General features: G+C 43.9%; 1 protein-coding gene across 1 annotated transcript in view; it reads left to right on the top strand.

The window, feature by feature from the left end:
* Nucleotides 1–20,856, top strand: part of PEX14 (peroxisomal biogenesis factor 14) — an 88,841-nt gene that overhangs the window by 39,830 nt on the left and 28,155 nt on the right. Inside the window, exon 3 of the mRNA XM_090024488.1 lies at nt 3,557–3,641. Within this exon, the coding sequence (XP_089880614.1) occupies nt 3,557–3,641 (85 nt within the window). The remainder of the gene's footprint in view (nt 1–3,556; nt 3,642–20,856) is intronic.

Consider the following 20,856-nt stretch of genomic DNA (forward strand, 5'->3'; position numbering starts at 1 on the left):
CATTCGCCCTTGTTTGTGCAAAGAGAATCCTTAGAAGATAGAACATCCTCGTGCTGTTTTTTAAAAGATTGGCACGCTGACCTATCCAAAATGATTTCATAAGTCGTTTATATAAAGAAGCTGTATTACCCAAATAAAGATATTTCAGGTGAACAAGTGGGGAGAGCTCTTGAGGCAGACATAAATTTAAAGGAACGTGAGACTCTGTGAAAAGGAATTAACAATTTGGGGACTTGTTTTTTTTTTTGTAAAGTTTGCTGCTGGCTGGTCATTTTATTTTGTTTTATATTTATGACCTTTAGGGGAAGAGAAGAAGAATGATACAGGAAAGAGCTTAAACAACTTAGTCCTTGAAGGGGAGATTTATTTTTTTTTAAATGAATCATCTTGAAATGTTTACATTTTTCTAAACAAAAGTGTGTTCCAGTAAACAGTGACAATCAATAGAACATTAAAACGGGTCTGTTTAAAATGACACAAGAAAAAAGTACGGCATTATATCTTACAGATTAAAAAAAAAATTGGTAACATTCATATATGAATCTTAGACCTTATAGAATTTTTCAGGTCTCCAAACCTTTTATGCGACTTGCCTCTGTTACTAGTTTGCTGAATGCAGGAGGGAACCTGCAAGAGTTCCCAAAGAAACAAGGAATTATTGTAAAAAGGAAAGTGTTTTGATATGTTCACACATCTATGTGTCTGCTTATTTGGGCATTTTTTCTTATTCAGCACATTATCCTAAAGTTATTAGTTGGTGCGCTTTATGTTTCTGCATCCGGCTTAGTGATGTCAGTACCGTTTAAATGTGCGATTTGCCTATCGCCTGCATTTCCAAAGAGACAGATCAAGTGCATGTAAATGAGATGAAAATGTACTTTATGTGGGGTATTCTGCTGTATTACTTTATGACTGGAAATTATTGAATGTAAACTTACCAAAAAAAAAAAAAACCAACCCACCCACCTCTGCTCATTTTCCCCCAACTTGAAAGTATGCCGGGACTTTGTCAAATTCCCGTTAAAATAAATATGTCAATTTCATCTCCCCTCCAAATTCATTTATCATGCTTTTTTAAAAGGTGTTTTCTGCTTTACCTGATGTTTAAATTGGATTCGCTCGTTTATGCTGTTCTTTGCTGTATCCCCCACGTTTTTCTTAAATGAATTAGTAATGACAGCGTACTCCATCATACCCTCTCTACAGCCACTTTAAGGGAAGCCTGGTGATCTAAACCTTTTAACCTATTAAAGATGATTTTCCCCAATTGAATCAGACCCACCACAGGTGTAATAACTAATCATTTAAACTACACCTGCTATTATGTATTTTTAAGCCATTATGCGTGTTGGATAGATGATAATTCATGTTTATTGCATTGTCCAATGGATCCGTTTTGCCTACACTAGCCTGATTAATGTATTTAAAGAAATAAGAGATGCAATTTAAAAAAAAAAAAAAACCCCAACACAACATTGATGGAATGCACTGAGTACATTGAAAGTGCCATTAAACCCATCAGAACTTTGCTCTCTGACCAGAAATGCATATTTCAGGGGCTGGATTCAAAAACAAGGTGGAACTTGGTCATTTCAATATGTGCGTTCTATTTTTTTCCCTTTTTACCATGGAACATTTTGAAAGCCTATTTAGATCTAAACTCGAGAAGCTTCATTGTAGCTTGAACTCCAGGAGACCTGCAAATCCTTTCTTTCCTCCTCTGACACCTACCATACCTTACAGGGAATACAGATGCCGTCTTTCAGGGATGGGGAAAAAAACACCCTTCTCCCCCTTATTTATGGAGGTCCATTTTCTACTGAACTGGAATGAAGTGATCTCTCACCTGTTCATATAGATGTGTATATCTCCTAAGTATTGTTTGCTTCAGGCTGGTTGTTCTCCTCTGTGCTCCATCCAAAGCAGTTGTCTTTTTATAAAAGCATATTAGCTGTTTACCCCAGCACAGAAGGAGATACCATGTATGGAACAGGATGGCTTGGATTTAATAATGGGACATGGAAAGTGGTCCCTAGATTAAATTTAGTCCGGAGTGGCATGGACCCGAAGTTACTGTGCTCGGCAGACTGTGTGAAAGGAGTTGGTGGCCTCAGCTCTGCCCACTTCACCAGCAGGACCATTACAGTTATCAGTCACAAATAGGCCTCCTTGTTTATAATCCCGTTTAGAAAACCAGGGACCAAACGGGCCATGGGAAGTGAACTCTGTCATCCTTAAAGCTGATTCCTCAAGGAAGAGAGGAGGACAAGAGTATCTGCAGGACTTTGTCCTGTTACCTCTCTGTGGATAGAGAGTACCTCTTGCTGGCACTAAACTCACTTTAAGAGAATGCAACTGTTGTGTGTGCCAGTCAGCATCATTCCAGCTCTTTCACTCTGTAGGGCTGTATGGGTCCTGAGTCCTAAGTTGCCTCAAAGTTCCTCTTCTGACGTGTCAAAGATACAGTCAACAGGCTGGATCTGGCCCACAGAACCCTATCATCAAACCTGCAGTCCTTGTTGTGTGTCTTGGATTGGTCTGGGGCATGCACTTCATGCTTGGTACAGGGCCAGTTTGGGGTGCGTGCTGCACGTGGCTCCTGTGCCAGACCACCTCTGCACTGGCTCCAGCGTGCGGGGGTGGTCTATAGGTCTGATTTGGCCCATGGACCAGCTCCATGCCCCTCCGTATCCTCGGTCTGGGAAGGCAGATGAGTTTGATATCCCTGTTCTAGAGCACGTCGGTGAAATTATATTCCTTAGTTCAGAGTTTCATGTGCAGTCCACCACAGTGAAGCTTAAAGCTGACATGCATTTGTATAGGTAAATTGCTGGAAATTAAAACTAAAAATTTTTGGTGCCTTTGGTAGGGTATTGTGACTGGGGATGTGGAAAATAACCTCCTACCTACAAATGACAAGAGAGTCTTGCCTATTGCCTGCAGTAGGTACCACAGTGGAAGAAATGGCAGCAGCCCCTTAGAATTCAAACAGAGACGTTGGGTTAGGCAAAGGTTAAAACATCAAAAGTCATCTGCCTTTCTTGTGCTCAGATAGCTCTAGACAAGTAGACTACATCTTGGCATGGAGGACTGCTGGTTGTCCTCTTACTTGCAATAGACCCTTGAATTTTTTCCTAACACCCTGCAACAATCTCAACTGCTGCAAACCACCTGTTATGCCTCAGTGCTGTGCCTCATCACTCCTGATTGTGCTTGTCCACGTAGCTAAGGATGGCACAACCTGATTCTTGGTCACCTCTGAGCATCCAAATAGAGACTCTGCTCGTAGCTAAACAGGGTTTCCTCTGGGAAAAGAGGTTTGGGGAGAAATTTTTCTTAGTTGAAATATCTGTACCATTCTCTCCAAGCTGGAGTTGCAGATACAAACATTTCCCAAGGTTGGATCAGCTTTTGTCTGAAGCCCATCTGCATCTTGTACAGGATTTGATAGCTTGATGCTCTAGTTCAGGGTGTGTTGTTTAGAATTAGGATTTTACATGTTCCTGACTCAGAGCTTGTCTCTCTTCTGTTTCTCCAATCCCCTCACCCCAATCAGATCGCAACAGCAGTGAAATTTCTACAAAACTCCCGGGTCCGCCAGAGTCCGCTGACAACCAGAAGAGCATTTCTTAAGAAGAAAGGTATGGAGGCATCAATTTCATTCTCTCTTCTTGGCAAGAGTTAGAGTCGGGGTGTGGGCCAGAAGATACTGCGGTGGAAAATTAGGTATCTCCTGTATGAGAGAAATTATGGGGAGTCTGAGCAATGCAGCTTGACTTTCCTCCCTGCAGGTCAGAGGTGATATTGGCCCCAGATGTGGCATTGTAGAATGATGTATAGAAGGCATATTGGGGAATCTTAGGGTTAACTGTCAACTTAGGCCCTCAGAAGTGAGGGCGGTTTAGAGTTACAGGCTAGTTGGTCAATTCTACCTCCTTAATGTCATTGGCTTTCGAATGACCAGCTGCAGGTTAAAAGGTCAGCTGCTTCCAAAGAAGAGTCGGGGAGAGGAGTGAAGGACAGGGACCTGGTAGAGTAAACAAGGTCAAGTTAAGGTCAGTCTTGGGGTCCTGATTTTCAGGCTGAAATGGCAAACTGCGACTGGATTTTGATAGCAGGGATAGAACGGATCCTGACAAATCCAATATTTCTCAGGCAGATGGACTATGCTTTGGTGACAGCTTGATAACAGGTTTTTCCCTTCTGTTTGTTTATAAAGGAGCTAACTCAGGGGTTCTCCTTTGGCTTCAAGTTTTAAGCCAGCAACTTAGCTACTCATTAGTGTCTTTCAGGTGAAGTTCACTCCAGTTCAGACTGCCCATCCGAGATCATTCCATGCCACGTATGCGCTGAAGTAAATGATAATAAAGGCAGGTCTTGCCCTGGATTGAATGTAATGCTCTACAGAACAGAAAAGGTAGTTTGAATGATGGTGGCTGGGGGGGTAGAATTGCAAACTTCATACTTGGGAGGGGGTGAAGACCCATTTTTATATTAACATTACAAATTCAGCAGTGTTCTTTGAATTCTGTGGCTGTAGATCTTGAGCTGTGGAAAGTAAGGAACCCCTGAAATATTGTCAGGGTTGGAGATATGAATCATTTAGTGAAATCCCTGAGATCTGAAGGCACAAGATAGATTGTTCATTTACAAGCACCACACTGCTCTTCTTGGACCTGAAAGCGGCAAGAGTGTAATGGGAGGGATTGTGTTTGAACAAGCCCACCAGAAACAGTGCTTTGCAGGTACATCAGTTGGAACGTGGTCCTGATGCTAGCTGACCCCAGAGCATCCCAACATAGAGGGATAATTCTGCTGGGTTCATTGTTTTTACCCTCGCTTGCCATCAGGATGGCATTAAAATTTGGAGCTTGTTGGCTGCTCTGCTCCATGAGTTTTTCCTTGAAATATGTGGACCTACGGGGAGTAATTAATCATAAAAGCTTGGGGATTTCAACTCTATCATCGAAGCAATGAAGCAGGGGAAAGCTGAGCCTAAAAGCTGTGCTGATTACCCGGGGTAACCTGATACAAAATCTATTGTTGCCGAGAGATCCTTAGTCCCTAGTATATCGTGCAATATTATAACCGCCTGATCTTCTCTGCTGACAATGACCAGTTATTCCTCATTTTCTCTCTCAACGCAGCTGGGTTAGAATTTCATTTGCAGAAGGTATTTAGAGCAATTTAGAGACAAATGTCTCTGGTGTTTGCTCTGCACTTCCCCACCGCAGGCTTCGCTGAGCAGTTTTTAGTATCAGGAGCTCCATCTAATCTGTTTAATTTTAATAAATCCCTGACTGGGAGAAGAGGAGGGGTAGGGAGAGGGAAGCAGAGAGACACTGTGGCCCGACTAATACTTCGTATGAATTACTTGGCTAATAATTACCGAAGAGCAGAAACTGTTTGGTAGAAGTGTTTGTTCCTTTTTGTTAATTTCCCCCCTCCCCTTTGCACTAATTGCTCATCTAGAAACTGAGAATTAAGAAACAGGGAAGAGTGGGGTCTAGCAACGCCTGTCTGCAGCAATCGCTGGGAGCGTGACTACATGCGATTGACCACCTGATCATATCTCACCTCTGGCCAGTGCTCCATAGCAAAAGTTGCACATGTGCAGTCTCCCTTTATGCCCTAAGGAACAGGTGTAATTCTTTCCCGCCCCTAGATGTTGTAGTCGCTTCAGTCCTGGGCTTAGGAAGAAGAAACTATAGGATTCAGTTTCCAATCTCATTTGGACCCTGAGATCTTCCCATTGGCCCTCCAAGGAGCAGTCCATTATCTTCCCTGAATCTCAGTAACCCAGATGCCACCAGGAGCTCTGAATCTTCTCCAGGCCTCTGAAGAAGTTCTGCATATTGTATTTATTTGTAATTGTTCTGCAAGTCTACAGCATCTTTCGGTAAAGATTTCAAAGAGTTTTACAGACACAGAGTCAACGATGTGAGAGGCATATGTCCGCAGTTCTTAGGTGGTTATGCTGTTGAACATGAGCCTGGCAGTGACAGAGGTGGTACCAGAACTAGCTGTCTATAGGCAGCATTCCCTTTGTGTATACATCCTCTCTGCGGGGGGTTAACGGTTTCTTTGGTCCCAGCTTCTTCTGGGAGAAGTCACTGTAGAGAGTAGGTGAGGACCACTGACTGTCTGTGACAGCCGTAAGCCAAGGGGCGATGTTCTACCCATGGGGAAGCTTTCAGCTCCTCCAGTCAGTCTCTTCCAGCAGGAAAGCCTATGGGGAATGGAACTAAAATATTGGCTGTGTGGGAGCTCCCACCACTGCAGTCTCAGCTTTGCCCAGGAAATTTCACTTCTGGGACTTGCAGTGATGCCTTGCTTTGAATTATAATCTTACCTCTTTTTTTTTTTCCCTTTAATAAACATCTCTTTCCTGAAAAGACAAATCCAATTTTGTTTCTCTTTTAATATTATTTAATATTTAATATAGAAATTGAGGTCCCTGTAGTGCATGTCAGTTCAGTGGGAAATGAAGGTTAGTTTAGGATCATCAGCTGGATTGTGTTTGTTGCCTTGTGAAACAGCAGCGGTGGGATTCAGGGCAGGCTTTCCCTGTTGCTGGTCGGGTAAGAATTTGGTGGTCTGATATTTTAGGCATGTGGGATGTGAGGTTGACAATAGGAGGGACGCGGAAGGTCTTTCAGAAGTTGGATGAGATTTCTCTGTTGTCTCGAGCACTTCTAAACTCCCAAATACAGAGGCATTAATGAGAAACATGAAGTTATTAGAATCGTTTATCATTTTCTTTGAAGCTTACACTGGCATTTTGTGTAATTTATGACATTTCGTCCTTTTTTTTATCATGATCTTCTTCAGATGAAGGGGGAAAACAGCTGTTTCCCTTCAGAATATCTGTAAGAAATAAAAAAGGTTGTTTTTTTTCTTTTTTTGTTCAACTATCTGATTCTGTTGATGAAACGCCACAGAGACCCAGCGGCACCTTGGGAGAAGTTAGACAGCATGTGGGGGCTTCAACCCGTGTAGAGATGTCTGCTGTTAGCTGTCGTTAGCCTCGGCTGTCCTGTGCTGCTCTGCTACCCATCTAGTAGCTCGCGTGACTTAATGCTGTGCTCTCTGAATCTGTAGTTTCCAACTAGGGAGGGAATGGGAGCAGGGGCACTAGTAGTGGGAAGCTTCACCCGCTAAAGTACTAGCCTGGAACATGAGAGACGTGAATTCAAATCCCTGTTCTGCCACAAGCTTCCCTTGTGACCTTGGATAGGTCACTTATCTGTCTGAAACACGAAGGTGGAAAGACTTCTCGACTGAGAAGAATTTGGGAGAAATGCGTTACTGATTGGGAGAGGTTCCAGTGTAATGGCAGTGGGCATCTCAAGTAGATAAACTATGGTTCCTGTTTCCACTGGGGAGACTAGTCAATCTGGAAAGCTGGAGAGTCAGCAACTCTCTTCAGAAGACTTCTTACGTTGACGGGTGATGTTTTCATAACACAACGGACAACCTGCCTACAAGCGGAGTCAAGCTCCTCTTTGGCGGGTGAGTGGGAGGTCAGAGAAGGTGTTGCCCTTTTAAATGTTGGGTCTATTAATCTGTTTCATTACCTTGGCTCATAGCAATCAAGTTAATGCAGAAGCTTTCCCTGTGGTCCTACACAGCTTTTTGCAGTGTCATTCAAGTCACGATGACAGCAGCAAGGTAGAGATTTGGAGGGTGGTTGTCAGCTTAGAAGGCAACTGGAGGTTGAGAACTCTAGAGGCGCTTGTAAAGCGGCGACGAGTAATTTGTTCTGCTTTAAATGCTCTAATGCAGTCCAGGGCCAAGCATATGTGCTTCCCAGGAAACAAATGTCTTGATTCCAGGAGTCGCCTGTAGAAAATTGACTCCTTTCTGTTCCTCTTCTAATCACCTGTATTCCTGGAAGTTGAACCCCCACCAGCAGCTAAACCATCTCTTTGCCAAACACAATCCATTGCAGAAACCCAAGTGGATCACCTTGAGGAGCACTGCCTAGTGTCGGAGGATTTTAAGGAGAGTGAATTCTTCCGCAGATTTCAATTTAACTCTCTTTTATTACTTTTCTTTTTTATAATTTAAGTCCATTTCATGAGGCAGTTTGCATGTCCTTGAATGGAATCTCGTTACCATGAAAGCTTTTTTAGCATTGATTTCATAACAGTCTTAATTTAATAGCTCCGTCATTACTGAGAAGCCCTGAGAGTGAGGCCCTAGCTTTCCAGGTCACTGACCTTTTAATTACAAACCTTGTTCTGATGGCCAGGTTATCGACTGGACAGCTCCCAGCTTCTGCCCCCAGGATGAGAATGAAAATAACGGCCTTTTCCTCCCCCACCTCCAGAAAAGGGAGGAAAAGAAAAGTAACCTCTTATGTTTCTAAAATTAATTTTCTCCTTCAGCTTTACTTTGTAATTAATTCTTTAACATGTCTCAGTGAAGCTTGAACAGTTTTTTTTACAAAGCTTTTCCTTGAGCGCAAAGCACAGCACAAGGCAGCAGAGTCCAGTGACAGCTCATGCAAAAGACCCAGTTAGCTACATGCGCTGTCGAAACCCACCCATCTCAACAGGATCGCTGTAGTTCTCCCTTCCTGTTTCTGAAGACCCACCCACTTTGACTCAGGGATATGGAGATGGGGTCAGAGGTACCAGTAATACTTGGGGCACGTTGGGCATTTTGTCATTCTGTGCTGACTTGTTGGCGGGATATCGATTTAGAAGATGGGAAAGAATTGGAACTACAAGGCATTTACAATTTGATTTTTTTTTGAGCCAAGCTTTACTTTTGTGTGTGCAGATCACTGGGCTAACAGGGATTTTCCCCCATTTGCACGTGCAGATTGGATAACTGGTTGCCTGTCTAGTAAGTGTAACTGTCCATGCAGATCTCATCAAGTGCATGCACATAAAAAGAGATGCAGAGCCGGAGGCCAAGGCTAAGAATTCGACTGTTGGCAGTAAATGTTTGTTTTACCATTACATGAAAATACTCAGTGGATTAGGCAAGACAGTGCAGCCAGAGCAAATGGCATCAGTGCAGGATGAAAGGGAAATGCTGAATGACATGGTAAGAACCAGGATGGTCCCCAAAGCGTGAGATGGAAGTTTGTAGCAGGTGCTCAAACACTGCAGGAACGAGCATGGTAAGAGGAAGACTTTTTAAACAGACATAAAATAGTGTGTGCTGAGAGGAAGTTAGCTGGCACTTTCCTGTAGAAGCAGAATATTTACAGAATAATTTTGTGCATTTCCATAATGCCTTTCATCAAAGGAGCTTGGAGCACGTTATACCCAGCAGCTGATTACACTTCTCATTGCTCTGTTCATGGGCACAAAAGTGTTTTGTGAAGGCCGCTTTGCCTACCATTGAGATGCAGCCACCTCTGAGAAGCAAGGCAGCAGCTGTTCAACCCCACTGCAAGGGTTTTAGGACAGGAAATACGGATTACTGCATCTGAGTGATCTTGCAAGATGAGATCTGGGGAAGGAGCATGTGGTTACTAGAGTTGAAAGTTTGCAAAGATTTTGAAAAGCACCATGGGATCTTTAATTACCACAAATAATCAAGGCCTCTGCTTTATGTCTATGCTGAAAGACAGACCAATGTTCCCCTATCTGTTTTACTTGGGTCCAGGGAAAGAAGGCTTCAAACCTTTCCTTGCAGTACCAGGACATTGTTTAGGGATCTCCCAACCAAATACTGAAGCAACACATCTGTGCTTATCACATGCGATACGATGGGTTCTCTGGAACTGATTTGGAACTCCTAGAATGAAGACGGAGAGAGTGAGCCCTTTTTAGCACTAGCAAACTTACACCCGGTCCTGACTCAATCAAGGGTATCTGTTGTTGCATCCACTTCTGGCATCCACTCTGCTAATGTTTGCCCAATACCGATAGTTTTCTGCACTTACAGATAAGATTTCCCATGCAGGTTGCTCCTGACCCAGAAGTACAAATGCACTCATGGACTGGAGATTAGGACCACAGCTCTGGATTCTGCATTAGTTTAATTTTTTTTTCCTGAGAGTGATTGAGAATCTCCATCCATCTGCTATGAAGGGATGTCTTCCTATCCTGACAGTCTCGCATGTGCATATCCGTCACCTGCTGTTCTGTGCCAGCCTATTCATCACGCTGGCTCCTTCCCCCATCAATTTTCCTACTGCTTGTGTTATCTGAACTTGTCATGAACTCGACGGATTTCTGCACCAACTCTTCCATGCCACGAGGAAACCTGCAGCAGCAGTGCCAACAAAACTTCCCCAAACAGTCAGCCACTGAGGTGTGCTTAGGAGTTGGTCAGGGGCTGTTCCTGTTGGTCAGGTCTGCTGGGCTCTTTCAAAAGAAAGCTCTTTGATAGAGATAATCCTTCCTTAACCCTTTCTTCAGGATGTGGAAGTAAGGTTGGGGCAGGACACTGGAGTTGCATACAGCTGGAGAAAGCGGTTCACTTCTTGCCTCTGGTGGCTATGTGCATGGTGATTCAAGGGAATGCAAAAAGCACTCTATAATGCAATTCCTAGCTTTGCCAGTTATGTGATGCTGAAGTCCAAGAAAGGTGATAGTTCTCGATTACTACAAGCAATCATCTTTTCGCTGGTGACATAGGCTTTGCATAGCATAAATGCCATTAATTGTGAAATCAGCCAGCCACTGTTTATAGTGAGAAACAGCAAGGGTGAAATTTTGTGTGGGATTGGGAAGCATGACAACACTTTCTTAATATTTAGTGCAGGTCAAGAGATTTTAGAAATGATCTGTGTGTGTGTGTAGGTATGTGCACATGGGCTTGCGTTTTGAAATCCTACTCACTTATAGATGATTTGCTCATTTTAAAATAGTACTTTGATCCAGGTATGTTACATAATTAAAAAACATTTTTATAACCCCATAGAAGCTTCACACGAGCTGGGGTACAATTAATTTCCATCTCGGGGGAGCTAGTGAAATGTTGAAATTGGATATTTGTCCTGAATTGGGATGAAGAGTTCAATTTCTGACTCTTCTTTCTCTGAAATTTCACATTATGTCATTTTAACCTGTCAGAATACAGTATTTTGACAAGTTTGCTACACTTTCATTTAGCCTTTTTTATATATTTGATGCAGGTAAAATAATACCATAATTTAAACATCAAAATAAAACGTGTAGATAATTTGCTGTCAGATTTCAACAAAATCAATAAATTTCTGCAATATGTTGAGGTTTTGTCAGATCAGCATTTTCCAGCATGAAAACCTGTTGAATTGCACAATTTTCAACACACTTTACTTAAAACGGCGGTGCTGCTTTTGCAAAAGTTCTGCCCGCAATTACCTGAGTACACAGTTGTTGGTTTTTGCTGGGGAATTTCCAGGGGCATCATACCATTTGATGTGTGCAAGGCTGCTGGGAACTGCTGGCTTGGTGTTGCATTGTTGTATTTGCTGAAGAGTGGAGATAAAGCTCCACTTGGATCTCTAAAAAGATAGAATTAACAAGGCAAGGCAAACTTTGGGGCCTTCCATCTTTGAAGGTATGTCCTGCAAAGTAACGTGTCCAGTGGGGTTTAATAAGTGCTCCGCAGTTTCACGTTGAAAAGATGAAACTCGCAATGACTTTTCTCCTGTTTTCTGTGTGAAAGCTCCGGAAAGTGCACCACGAGAGGCACCCGTTTGATGTTTTAATGATGTTGCAAAGCCTGCACTGAGGGAGAGACGCTCTCAAATTTGACAACCTCTAAATGCGCATTTTATTTGTTCCATAACAGAGGGTACAAGTCACATTAGTGGTAATAGCCTCTCTCGCTTACTTCAGCCTCACTCTACAACACTCTTGAACCATTTAGATATGCACTCGGCAGAACAAGAGCGCTGATTCATTTACAGTACATTGAGCGAACAGTCAGCCACAACTCCCACTTCTCCCAGCCTGCAGGAAATTCACGGGGATTTCAGTGGTAGCATCCGTCAACACCTTTGCTGTGTTATCATAGCTTGCAAATTCCTAGCACATAGGAGCAGACTTACCCAGTGCCCAGAAAGTTTTCTGTGCTCCAGAACATCAGCTGGAAGCTTTATTTGAACAAATAACTGGTATGTCACTGCTTTAACAGTGACTTTCACTTTGGCCGTCTGTCTGTAACTGTGTAATGGAAAAGAGCAGTTTAAACTGACTTTGTAAAATTAGTTCATGTTGCTCCCTCTGGGTGTGTTTTGAGCCATATTTGCTTTGTGTACTGCCAGAATTGGGTTTCTGTTCCTGGTAGCCCTGCAGAGCCAACACCACTATGGCAGAAGGAACTGAAGTCTATGCTGGATCATGTACCAGTGTTAAAATCGTTGGCTAAATTCTGAGCCTTGGATCTTTACTGTTGATGATGGTGAGAAGAACACAGATTTTCAGACCCTGGGTTGAGATTACAGCAGGGACGCTTAGAAAAGTTCATTTTTTACTTGTAATTTTAGCAAACAGCTGTAGATATCTTTGAGTGAGAGAATATAGAAGAAGAAGATAGGCCTTGTGGTTAAAACTTAGGACCTAGTATTGTCTCTGGCATTGATTCCTGGGCCAAGTAACTTAAGGTCTCTGGGTCTCAATATGTCCATTAAAAGAATGGGGGCAGCGATGATTACTTCCACCGTACAGGCATGCGGAGGTTTAATTCATTCTAGTTTGTAAACTGCTTTGAGCTCTTCAGGTTGCAGATCACTACACGAGGGCTTATGCTGCAACATGTGATGTAAAAAAAATGTGAGTTATTCAGTGCAGTGAAAACAACACTTGCAGAGACGGAGGATTTACCTCTGTCAGCTGGGTAAGGGAGGGGGAGTTAGCAAACTTTAGAATGTCAGACTGCCACGGCTCAGGCAGATTGCGTGCAATCCTAATCCAGCCCTGGAGCTCTGACCTTTTGAAGCAAGCTTCACCTTCAGACAGGCAGAGAGATCTGCGTGCACTTACATAAAATGTTTTGGGATGGAAGGAGGAGTTCACTCGGCCATCCAGTCCAGGGTTTTCTCACGCTCCTCCTTGGCCAGAAAGGAAATTCGGTCCCCAGTGCAATCCATGAACAAACCAATTCTGGAGGGATCTCTTTCTCCCCTGGGGAACAAAGCAGGGTCTGTAATCTAGGGCATACCATGTGTTGTTCCAATAATGATCCTCTTTTCTGCTCCCCAACACTCTCCCTGACTTAAAATTGGAGGGGGGGGTGCCCTCTTCTTGGAGAAAGGTGGAATTTAGTCTAGTGTTTGTTCTTTTCTGCTCTTCCTGATGGAGCCTAGCCCAGGGGAGACCCCACTCCCCTAGGAGGAGAGAAGAGAATTCATTCCCCGTGAAATCTGAGGCTCTCTTAAGTAAAAGCTGTTGACTTTGTCTTACTGTGCAAATGTGCACTGCTCTTATCAAGACAATAAAGGGTAAATGGGGTGATCTCTGCTCCTGTGGAGAGGTCGGATGGTTACATTACACAATCTTCCAGAGCATCTTGCAGCAAATACATGGGTTATATTAAAAGTTGCAATCATATCATTTTTTAAAAGTAAATTGCTGACCTTATGCAGTGGAATCAGCTTTATTGAATTTCGCCAAAAATGCGTTTATAATTCCCCCCCCCCCACCCCTGCCTACACACGATATTCATGTCCTTGATGTCCATGTGGAAATGTCCCTTTTTATGGTGATAAACAAAATTAAATTTGTCTTTGTCTCTGCTGCCCTGCCTCACCTTTAAGTTGCCATCCTATGGGGCCAGAGACAGCAGTAGACAGACTCCCTCGGCTGTGTCTCTGCGCTGAGAGCTGGGACGTTTCATCGTGGTTTGGGGGCCACCGAGTAAATAAAATACCGGCATCTTGCACGGCCATGGCAGCTTTGCACATGTAGAGAAGAGCTAAAGATTAGGCTGGGAGTAGGTCAGGTCTTTTCTAGGAATGTTGAGGTGTGAAGAATCGATTTTGACTTGAGCTTTGCTCCAAGGCTCTTTCAGTTGCCATACACTGAAAAATATAAGCCCCACAGCTAATTGTTGCAGGGCCCATATATAATGATATTCCCTCAATATTGATGATTCATAATGACCCCTTCCTGGGGTGCCTGCAGCCCTCTTCCTTTGGTCCTGCAAGAGATGTGCATTGCAGTATGCCCCGGCAGTTAATACACTTTACCCTGCACTTTAGCCATTTACATGTTTGAAGCACTCTACCAATGTAAACTAACTAATTCTTATGATGCCTGGTGTGGAGGGAAATCAGTATTGTCTCCTTTGTGTGTTCCCCTCAAATCTTTTTTTTCCCGCTGGGGAGACCTTTTACTTTTCCAGGCACTTTGCAAACACTAATCCATAGGCCACTGCTGGGAGATGAGACATATCCCTATTTTACCAATGGGGAAACTGAGGCAGGGCAGCTGAGAGCAAGTCAATGTACCAAAGGTCTAGTTAGACCTGAGGAGTTCCTGGCGCTCAGCCCTGTGCGTAAGCTGCCATAGTATGCTCCGTGGGACATGCTGATCTCTGTAAGCACCTTCAGCAAAATTACTCGGACTGTTTTCTCACATATTTTATTTACAGCGCTGTTTGGTCACTAATTTTATTCAGCACAGTCGACATTGATTCATCTGAGTAGAGGAAAGGACAGGCTTTCTCTGTCTTGTTTGGCATTTTCCCCTTTTTTTGCTTCATTTTTCCTTTTTGGTGGCATTTAAAAGGCCAGTTTTTCATGCACTAAGAGAAAAATCTCTTTGCTCCCTCTCAGAGTAACCAGGAGCATGCAGCTGTTAAACCCTGAAATATAAAATACATGTTTAAAAGATGACTCGCTGAGTGTGTTTAAAAAGAGCGAGAGAGAAGAGGTATTCAGGGGAACCAAAAAATAGCAGCTTCCATTACTGTAATTAAATGGCAGCATTTAACCTATCAGGCCGTTGCGTGTATGTGAGAGATGAGCAGGGAGCTGCATTTGAAATGATCACTGTATTCCTGGGGGAATAGAGTAGTTAAATAATTTGTTTGTGAGGTGTGAGTTCAGTGTCGGTTAAAGCGAGCATGTGTGTGCGCGAGGCGTTGGGGATGGCTATGTGTTTACCGAGAATACCCTCGAGGTTGGTATTTACTAGCACCTGCATGCTATCAATAAGAACAGAAGCTGCTGTTGCCCATTGCTTAAGTGATCAGAGGAGTCAGGGCCTCACCTGGTCCCACGTATTGCATCATAAAGGCAAAACTTGCTTCATGCAAGGCCGCCTGGGACAGACGAGAGGAGCAGTAACCAGGAAGAAAATGGGGGGGAAGAACCAAACAGAGTCGTTATGATAAACTTCAGATGCTGCAGTGACTGGAAAGGGCAAGTCGTTCTATCCGGTTGTTGGACTTGGCGCTCTGCAACGCAGGGGCAGGGATCCCCCAGGGAGCCAAGCCAAAGCTCCTGCACACGGAGATCTGCCGCTTAAACCTCATCTCCAGCAGCGACTTCCGTTGCAATAGAGTTCCACCTGCGCCTGGCATCGGCCCCGCACTTCAGGGATGTGGCTTTCAGATTGATCTGGAGTGACAGGGATCATCAAAACATATCCTTCCTGCCCCTTTATCCCTGACCCCAGCTCTATGCACTTTCATGTGGGAGCTGTTTTTACATCCCTGTGCTTGAAGAGTTGCTGGAGCCGGTTGCCTTGTGGTACCCTAGTAAGAGAGACCAAGTTTTCTGCTTAGTGCTCAGTAGGGCCCATCTGCCCACTCTCCTCTTTTCTATATATCTAAAGACCCGATGTTTCTCCAGAGGATACTTGGAGATTTTTAAACTACCGGTTATTGCTATCCCAGTAGAAAGTGGAGTCTGCAGATTCAGTTCCTGAGTCTCCAGCCTCGTCAGCTGCCGCACCCTCTGGTCTGACGTGTGTGCAGTAACCTGCCCACAGCCATTTCCGAATGTTTGCTCTAGTTTTTAAATGGGTTTGCCTTGACTTGCCCAGTCGTCCTTTCTTGAAGGTCCAGCCTAGGAAGTTGCTGCAGGAAGCAGTACCTGGTCAAACCTTGAGCTTATTGGTGTGAGCGTTCACCCCAGAAACCTGGTTCTAAGTGTGTCATTCCTCCAGTTAGGGAACAGGAGTATACAGCATGTCCTGTGTGCCCACGGGCTTCTCACTTGCTGGCTACACATAAGGAAGTGTTTATGGAAATGAGGAACAAACAGAAAAATAAGCAAAATTCACTGAATAAGTTTAGTTGCAAATTGCATATCTAATGCATGTGATGCATAGATCCTGCGACTTCAGTCATTCTCTGTAAATAATACCACTTAGAGCATATCTGACACTTGTCGTCAGATTCTCAGCAGTTTGCCTTCACTTTTATTCCTGTTTTACAGGTGGAGAAACTGAGGCACATGGAGGTTAAGTGACCTGCACAAGGTCAATGGTGGAGCTGGGAATAGAACCCCAAAGCATAAAGCCTTTTATTATACTAATAAGGAAACTCTGGAGGTGTGTTTTGGCATGGTAATCGGAGCCCCAGAGACCTGGAGGCAGTTAGTATGCTCTGTGCACGTCCCAAGAGAGTAATGATGAAACTCCTTTTATACCTTGCCACTCCGGTACTCTGTGTGCAGCCACCATAGTTTTTCCACAGTTTCAGCTTCATTATTTTTAGTGTTGTTAGCGTTAGTTGCCTTTTGGGCATTTCCTCTAGGCTCCTTGAATTTTCATCAGAAATCTGAAGAAGTGCTGAAGACTCATGCAATAAATACCTGAATACACCCACTTTGGATAATGTTGCCTTTGCAAGCTATTCTACATTTCCCCCCACCTTGTAGTTTTCAGTCTTTGCTCCTTATTACTAAGCTCGTTTTGCCTGAATACACACTCTTCCGTTTCTCGAAAGTTTACTGGCTTTACAGTTCTTTGGCTGCTGTTTCTCCTTCCCCACTGCCTGAGATTAACATCCTCTGTGATGACAAAGCTGGTGGTTTTCTAAATGGATGCGACTGTAGCCAGCAGAATTGTGAGCGGTGGGCAGAGACATACGTGTATATGTTTTAAAAATTAAAAAGTAGTTGTAGCTTTTAAACAAAATGTATTTCTACCCTTATCGGCAGCATCCACTTTTCATTTTACAGGTGGCTAGCTTTTTACTAGCATTCAGCAAACAGGATTTTAATGGTGTATAAAAACATCTTTAAAACAAAAGAATAAAGAATCAGAGTGGTTTGTAATCTGTAGTGAATACTTGCTGCCACGTGTCTTCATAGTAGCATAGTGGAATGCTTTCATTGCGGAGGAGCTGCAAAGCAGATTTACTTGAACTGTTCATGCTGTCATAATAATGAACACAGATGCGTTTTTCTTTATCAAACTAACCCTCTTGGTACACAGCAGATTATGTAGCTGCCTAATGTGGCCTCTTACTGTAGATGGGGAAACTGAGGCAGGAAAGTGCAGTTTCTTGCCTGAGGCCACAGAAGGAGTAAAATGGATTAACGCTTCAGTTTCCTTGATCCCAAGCCTCACTTCGGACCAGCCTCTCCCAGGTTGCGTTTACAACAGGCAGCAGATAGATGCTGTGCGCCTTGTTACAGCAACCTCCTGACATAGACGGGGTATAGAAGAAATGGCAGTGGCTGGTATGTGTATCACTGTCTCTCATACACTAAAAGGTCACTGACTACACACCCTTTATATGACTCTTCCTGGGATCAGCCCAGGCTGATTTGTTTATTCTGTTTCTTTGTAAAGCTTAAAGTTTTGATAGTAAAAGGAGCAGCATGTAACATCAAGGCAAATTGCCCTTTACATTCCAATCAATCTTAGGCGGTAGAGAGCACTCTCTGACAGCCATTGTCTAATGTAAAATATCCCAGATGCCCTAGCTAGTGCATTAGGAGCCATCAGAAATTCTGGAGTAATAGAAAGAACTGGGCATGGTGCATGAAGATGAGATTTCTCATTCTTCTGTATAAAAATTCTGCTGCACCCCAGACATCCTCACAAATCCTGTTAAATGATTCCTGGATAGGTATGAAATTGTTGACAAACCATCCCCTGCTCTCTTATCGGATTTATTCATTCAAATCCTTAGACTTCAAAAATTCTGGACCTGGAATTTCATACCAGGCATCCGCTCCCTGTAATAACAGATCAGCGTGATGTTGCCGACCCAGACATCTTTCATTTCTTTCAAGAGATGCAGAGCCCTATGCTAAAACTGAATGTATTTACACAATGATAAATCCGTTCCAGAAAAATTGAATTTTTATAAAAGTCTGGAAAGAATTGGACAGCAAACATCAAAATCACTTTCAAGCAAGGCAGTCGTGACCTGAATAGTTGGCCAGGCCTTTCAGTGGTATCATAAAGATGCCCTTCCTGACTACTCTTTAAAATATACCTCCTTCATGTTAGGTGACCCCACACTGGAGCTTTGAAGAAAGTTCCTTGTATGGCCAACAGTCATCTCACCTTGGGCTGTTTGCCTTCCATTTTTCCATTGTATGCCACCTTGCAAATAGAAAGTCTTTATAGCTGGCCATTGAGTTTGTAGCACCTTGACAAAAGAGGCACTTGAGCTTTTGCTGCTGTTGCTTGAGCTCTCCTGAAATAATTTAAAAGCTGTTTGAGTTCCTGCTGCCCCTTTCAGTGCAAGCCCCCAGGCACAGGCAGCCGGTGGGGGGAGGGAGCACAGCGGGGCATGTGCTCCCCCCAAGATTGGCCCCTGAAAGTGCTGGGGGCCTGTTTTGCTGCGCAGGCCGGTGGCATGTGGTGGAGGTGGTTGGAGGGCACTAAGCTGCAGCGTGTGGGGCCGGGGCTCTCTGGTCCCCCAGAGAACTTTTTGGCCAGCCCCTGGGGCTGCCCACAAATTGTGACACCCCCCCCCCCCCCCCGACTCAGGAGGCGCCAGTCACCCATGCCCCCAGGGTGCTCCCTCCTATCCCTAGACTAAAACTGTGTCTTACTGTGAAACAGCCAGCAAAGGTCCTGAGCCAGTGGGCCTGGTAGGTCATGTGTTGAAGGTGCTGCTGGTCAGTGCCAGTCAGCTCCGTCAATTTGGAAATGTGGTTTAATAGTTTCATATTAAAGATAAAGAAAAAAAGAAGCCCCTCCACAATTGTCAGTATCTTATTTCAACTGCAGGAAACTGCAAGTTTTTTTCTTTCAGCCCCTGAAAAATACTCTTTCGGATTGAAGAGCAAGCAAAGATCAGTTTCATCCTGATCAAGTTCTTCTACTAAATGACTGGTTACTGAAGGAGCAGACTTTTTTCACACTGAGGAGATGTTTCTAAAGCATGAAGGGGTTTTGGCCTCTTTGGTTCCTTTTGGGGACTTTTTATCTTGGGCCCCTTTAACAACACAGCTGGTTTATTTTGGGGCTGTGGAGACCAAAGCCACTGCAGGAGCGATTGACCCTTTCCCTCCTGGATCCTTTGGCACAAGGATTTCCTGGCATGATCTCCAATTTAGCAGAATGATGATTTCACAGACAATCTTCCAATCCCATTTCCAGTGCCTGTGACAAGGATGGCAATTGCTTACATGAAAAAGCAGCGTTAAGTAAATATTGCTGAAATTTAACTGTGTTTAAAGCTTTTAGCTTTTGTCCCTGTATAAGAAAGTAGGATCACTGTTTCCTTTTGCTCTTTATTTAATCTCCTCCTCCCACATAGTGGGCGTGTCTACATGAGACGCTTACTGCACAGTATCCAAATTACACGGTGCAGTATCCAAATTACATGGCATGATAGCATGCCAGTCAAAAACTGTGCTATATGCTCCTCCACCACGTTTTTCGGCTACTGCAAAGTAAGCATTCAAAAAAAACAAAACCCCTGTGCACCGGGGCTACTGCTTGGTAGCATGAGTTACTGCACATTGAATTAGTACTTGGTTTACCAAATACTAAACTTACTGTGCAGTTACTAGGGTGCATTAATGAACGTGTAGATGTGTCCAGTGATCTTATTTGTATTACAGTAGTGCAGAAGAGCCCCAATAATGGTTTGGGGCTTGGTTTTGCCATGTGCTGTGCAGGAATGTGGCCCAGAGAGCTTCACAGACTGTACTGTAAGATGACAGTGCAGGTGGGTACCACAAACAGAGAGCATTTTCTTTCTGTGTTGCTCCTTTCATGCACATGCCGATCTGATGCCAGCTCCCCTTCCCTTCTCCATCTGTGCCATACTGCTCCCTGCTATGCGACTATGCTACCTGGTTCTTACTTACCACTCCCTCCTGTTTCTCATAGGTGCTGCCCAGTGCCTGCGCTCCTCTTCCCCTCCAACTTACAAGGCACACGTGGCCTGGCTCCCAGTCTCTACCCTTCTCTCAATTTTGGCTGGAAGCTGCAATGTAAGATCTATCCGAGACCACATTCTGCTGCTTTTTCTGCCTGCTTTTATTTTAGCTGTAATGAAGTTCAGCTAGGTTGGCTTCCTTTCCTTGCAGCAAGTTTTACAGGCCCCTCAACCCTTTTAGTTTTTGTAATAACAGCTTGGAAACAAGGAATAGTATGGGCTGGTGAGCACAGTTTTGGGCAAAGGGGACCCATGAGTCAAAGCTGCTGTTCCCAGTGCTGCCTTTGACCTGTTGTGTGAACTGGGGCAGTTAATTTCCCTTCTCAGTCTGTCTTATCTGTTTAGACTGTAGGATCCTTGAAACAGAGGCTATCTTTTGCTCTGCCTGTAAAACGCCTTAGCAAACTGGGGCCTGATCTCTGTTGGAGCCTTTAGCCACTAATCATGTAACACACAACAGTAGCCACCAGCCTGGGACCTGCCAGCTCTCCATAACGTGCAGCAGATGCTCACTGGTACTAGTCTGGGATATGGTGTTTTCAAACAAGTGTCAACCACTGAAAGCACCAAGCATCCATTTCCTTCGAGATGGCAGATATTTAT

This window comes from Crocodylus siamensis, chromosome 12, assembly GCF_052110815.1.
Source record: "Crocodylus siamensis isolate JL-2025a chromosome 12, ASM5211081v1, whole genome shotgun sequence".
Classification (NCBI taxonomy): domain Eukaryota; kingdom Metazoa; phylum Chordata; order Crocodylia; family Crocodylidae; genus Crocodylus; species Crocodylus siamensis.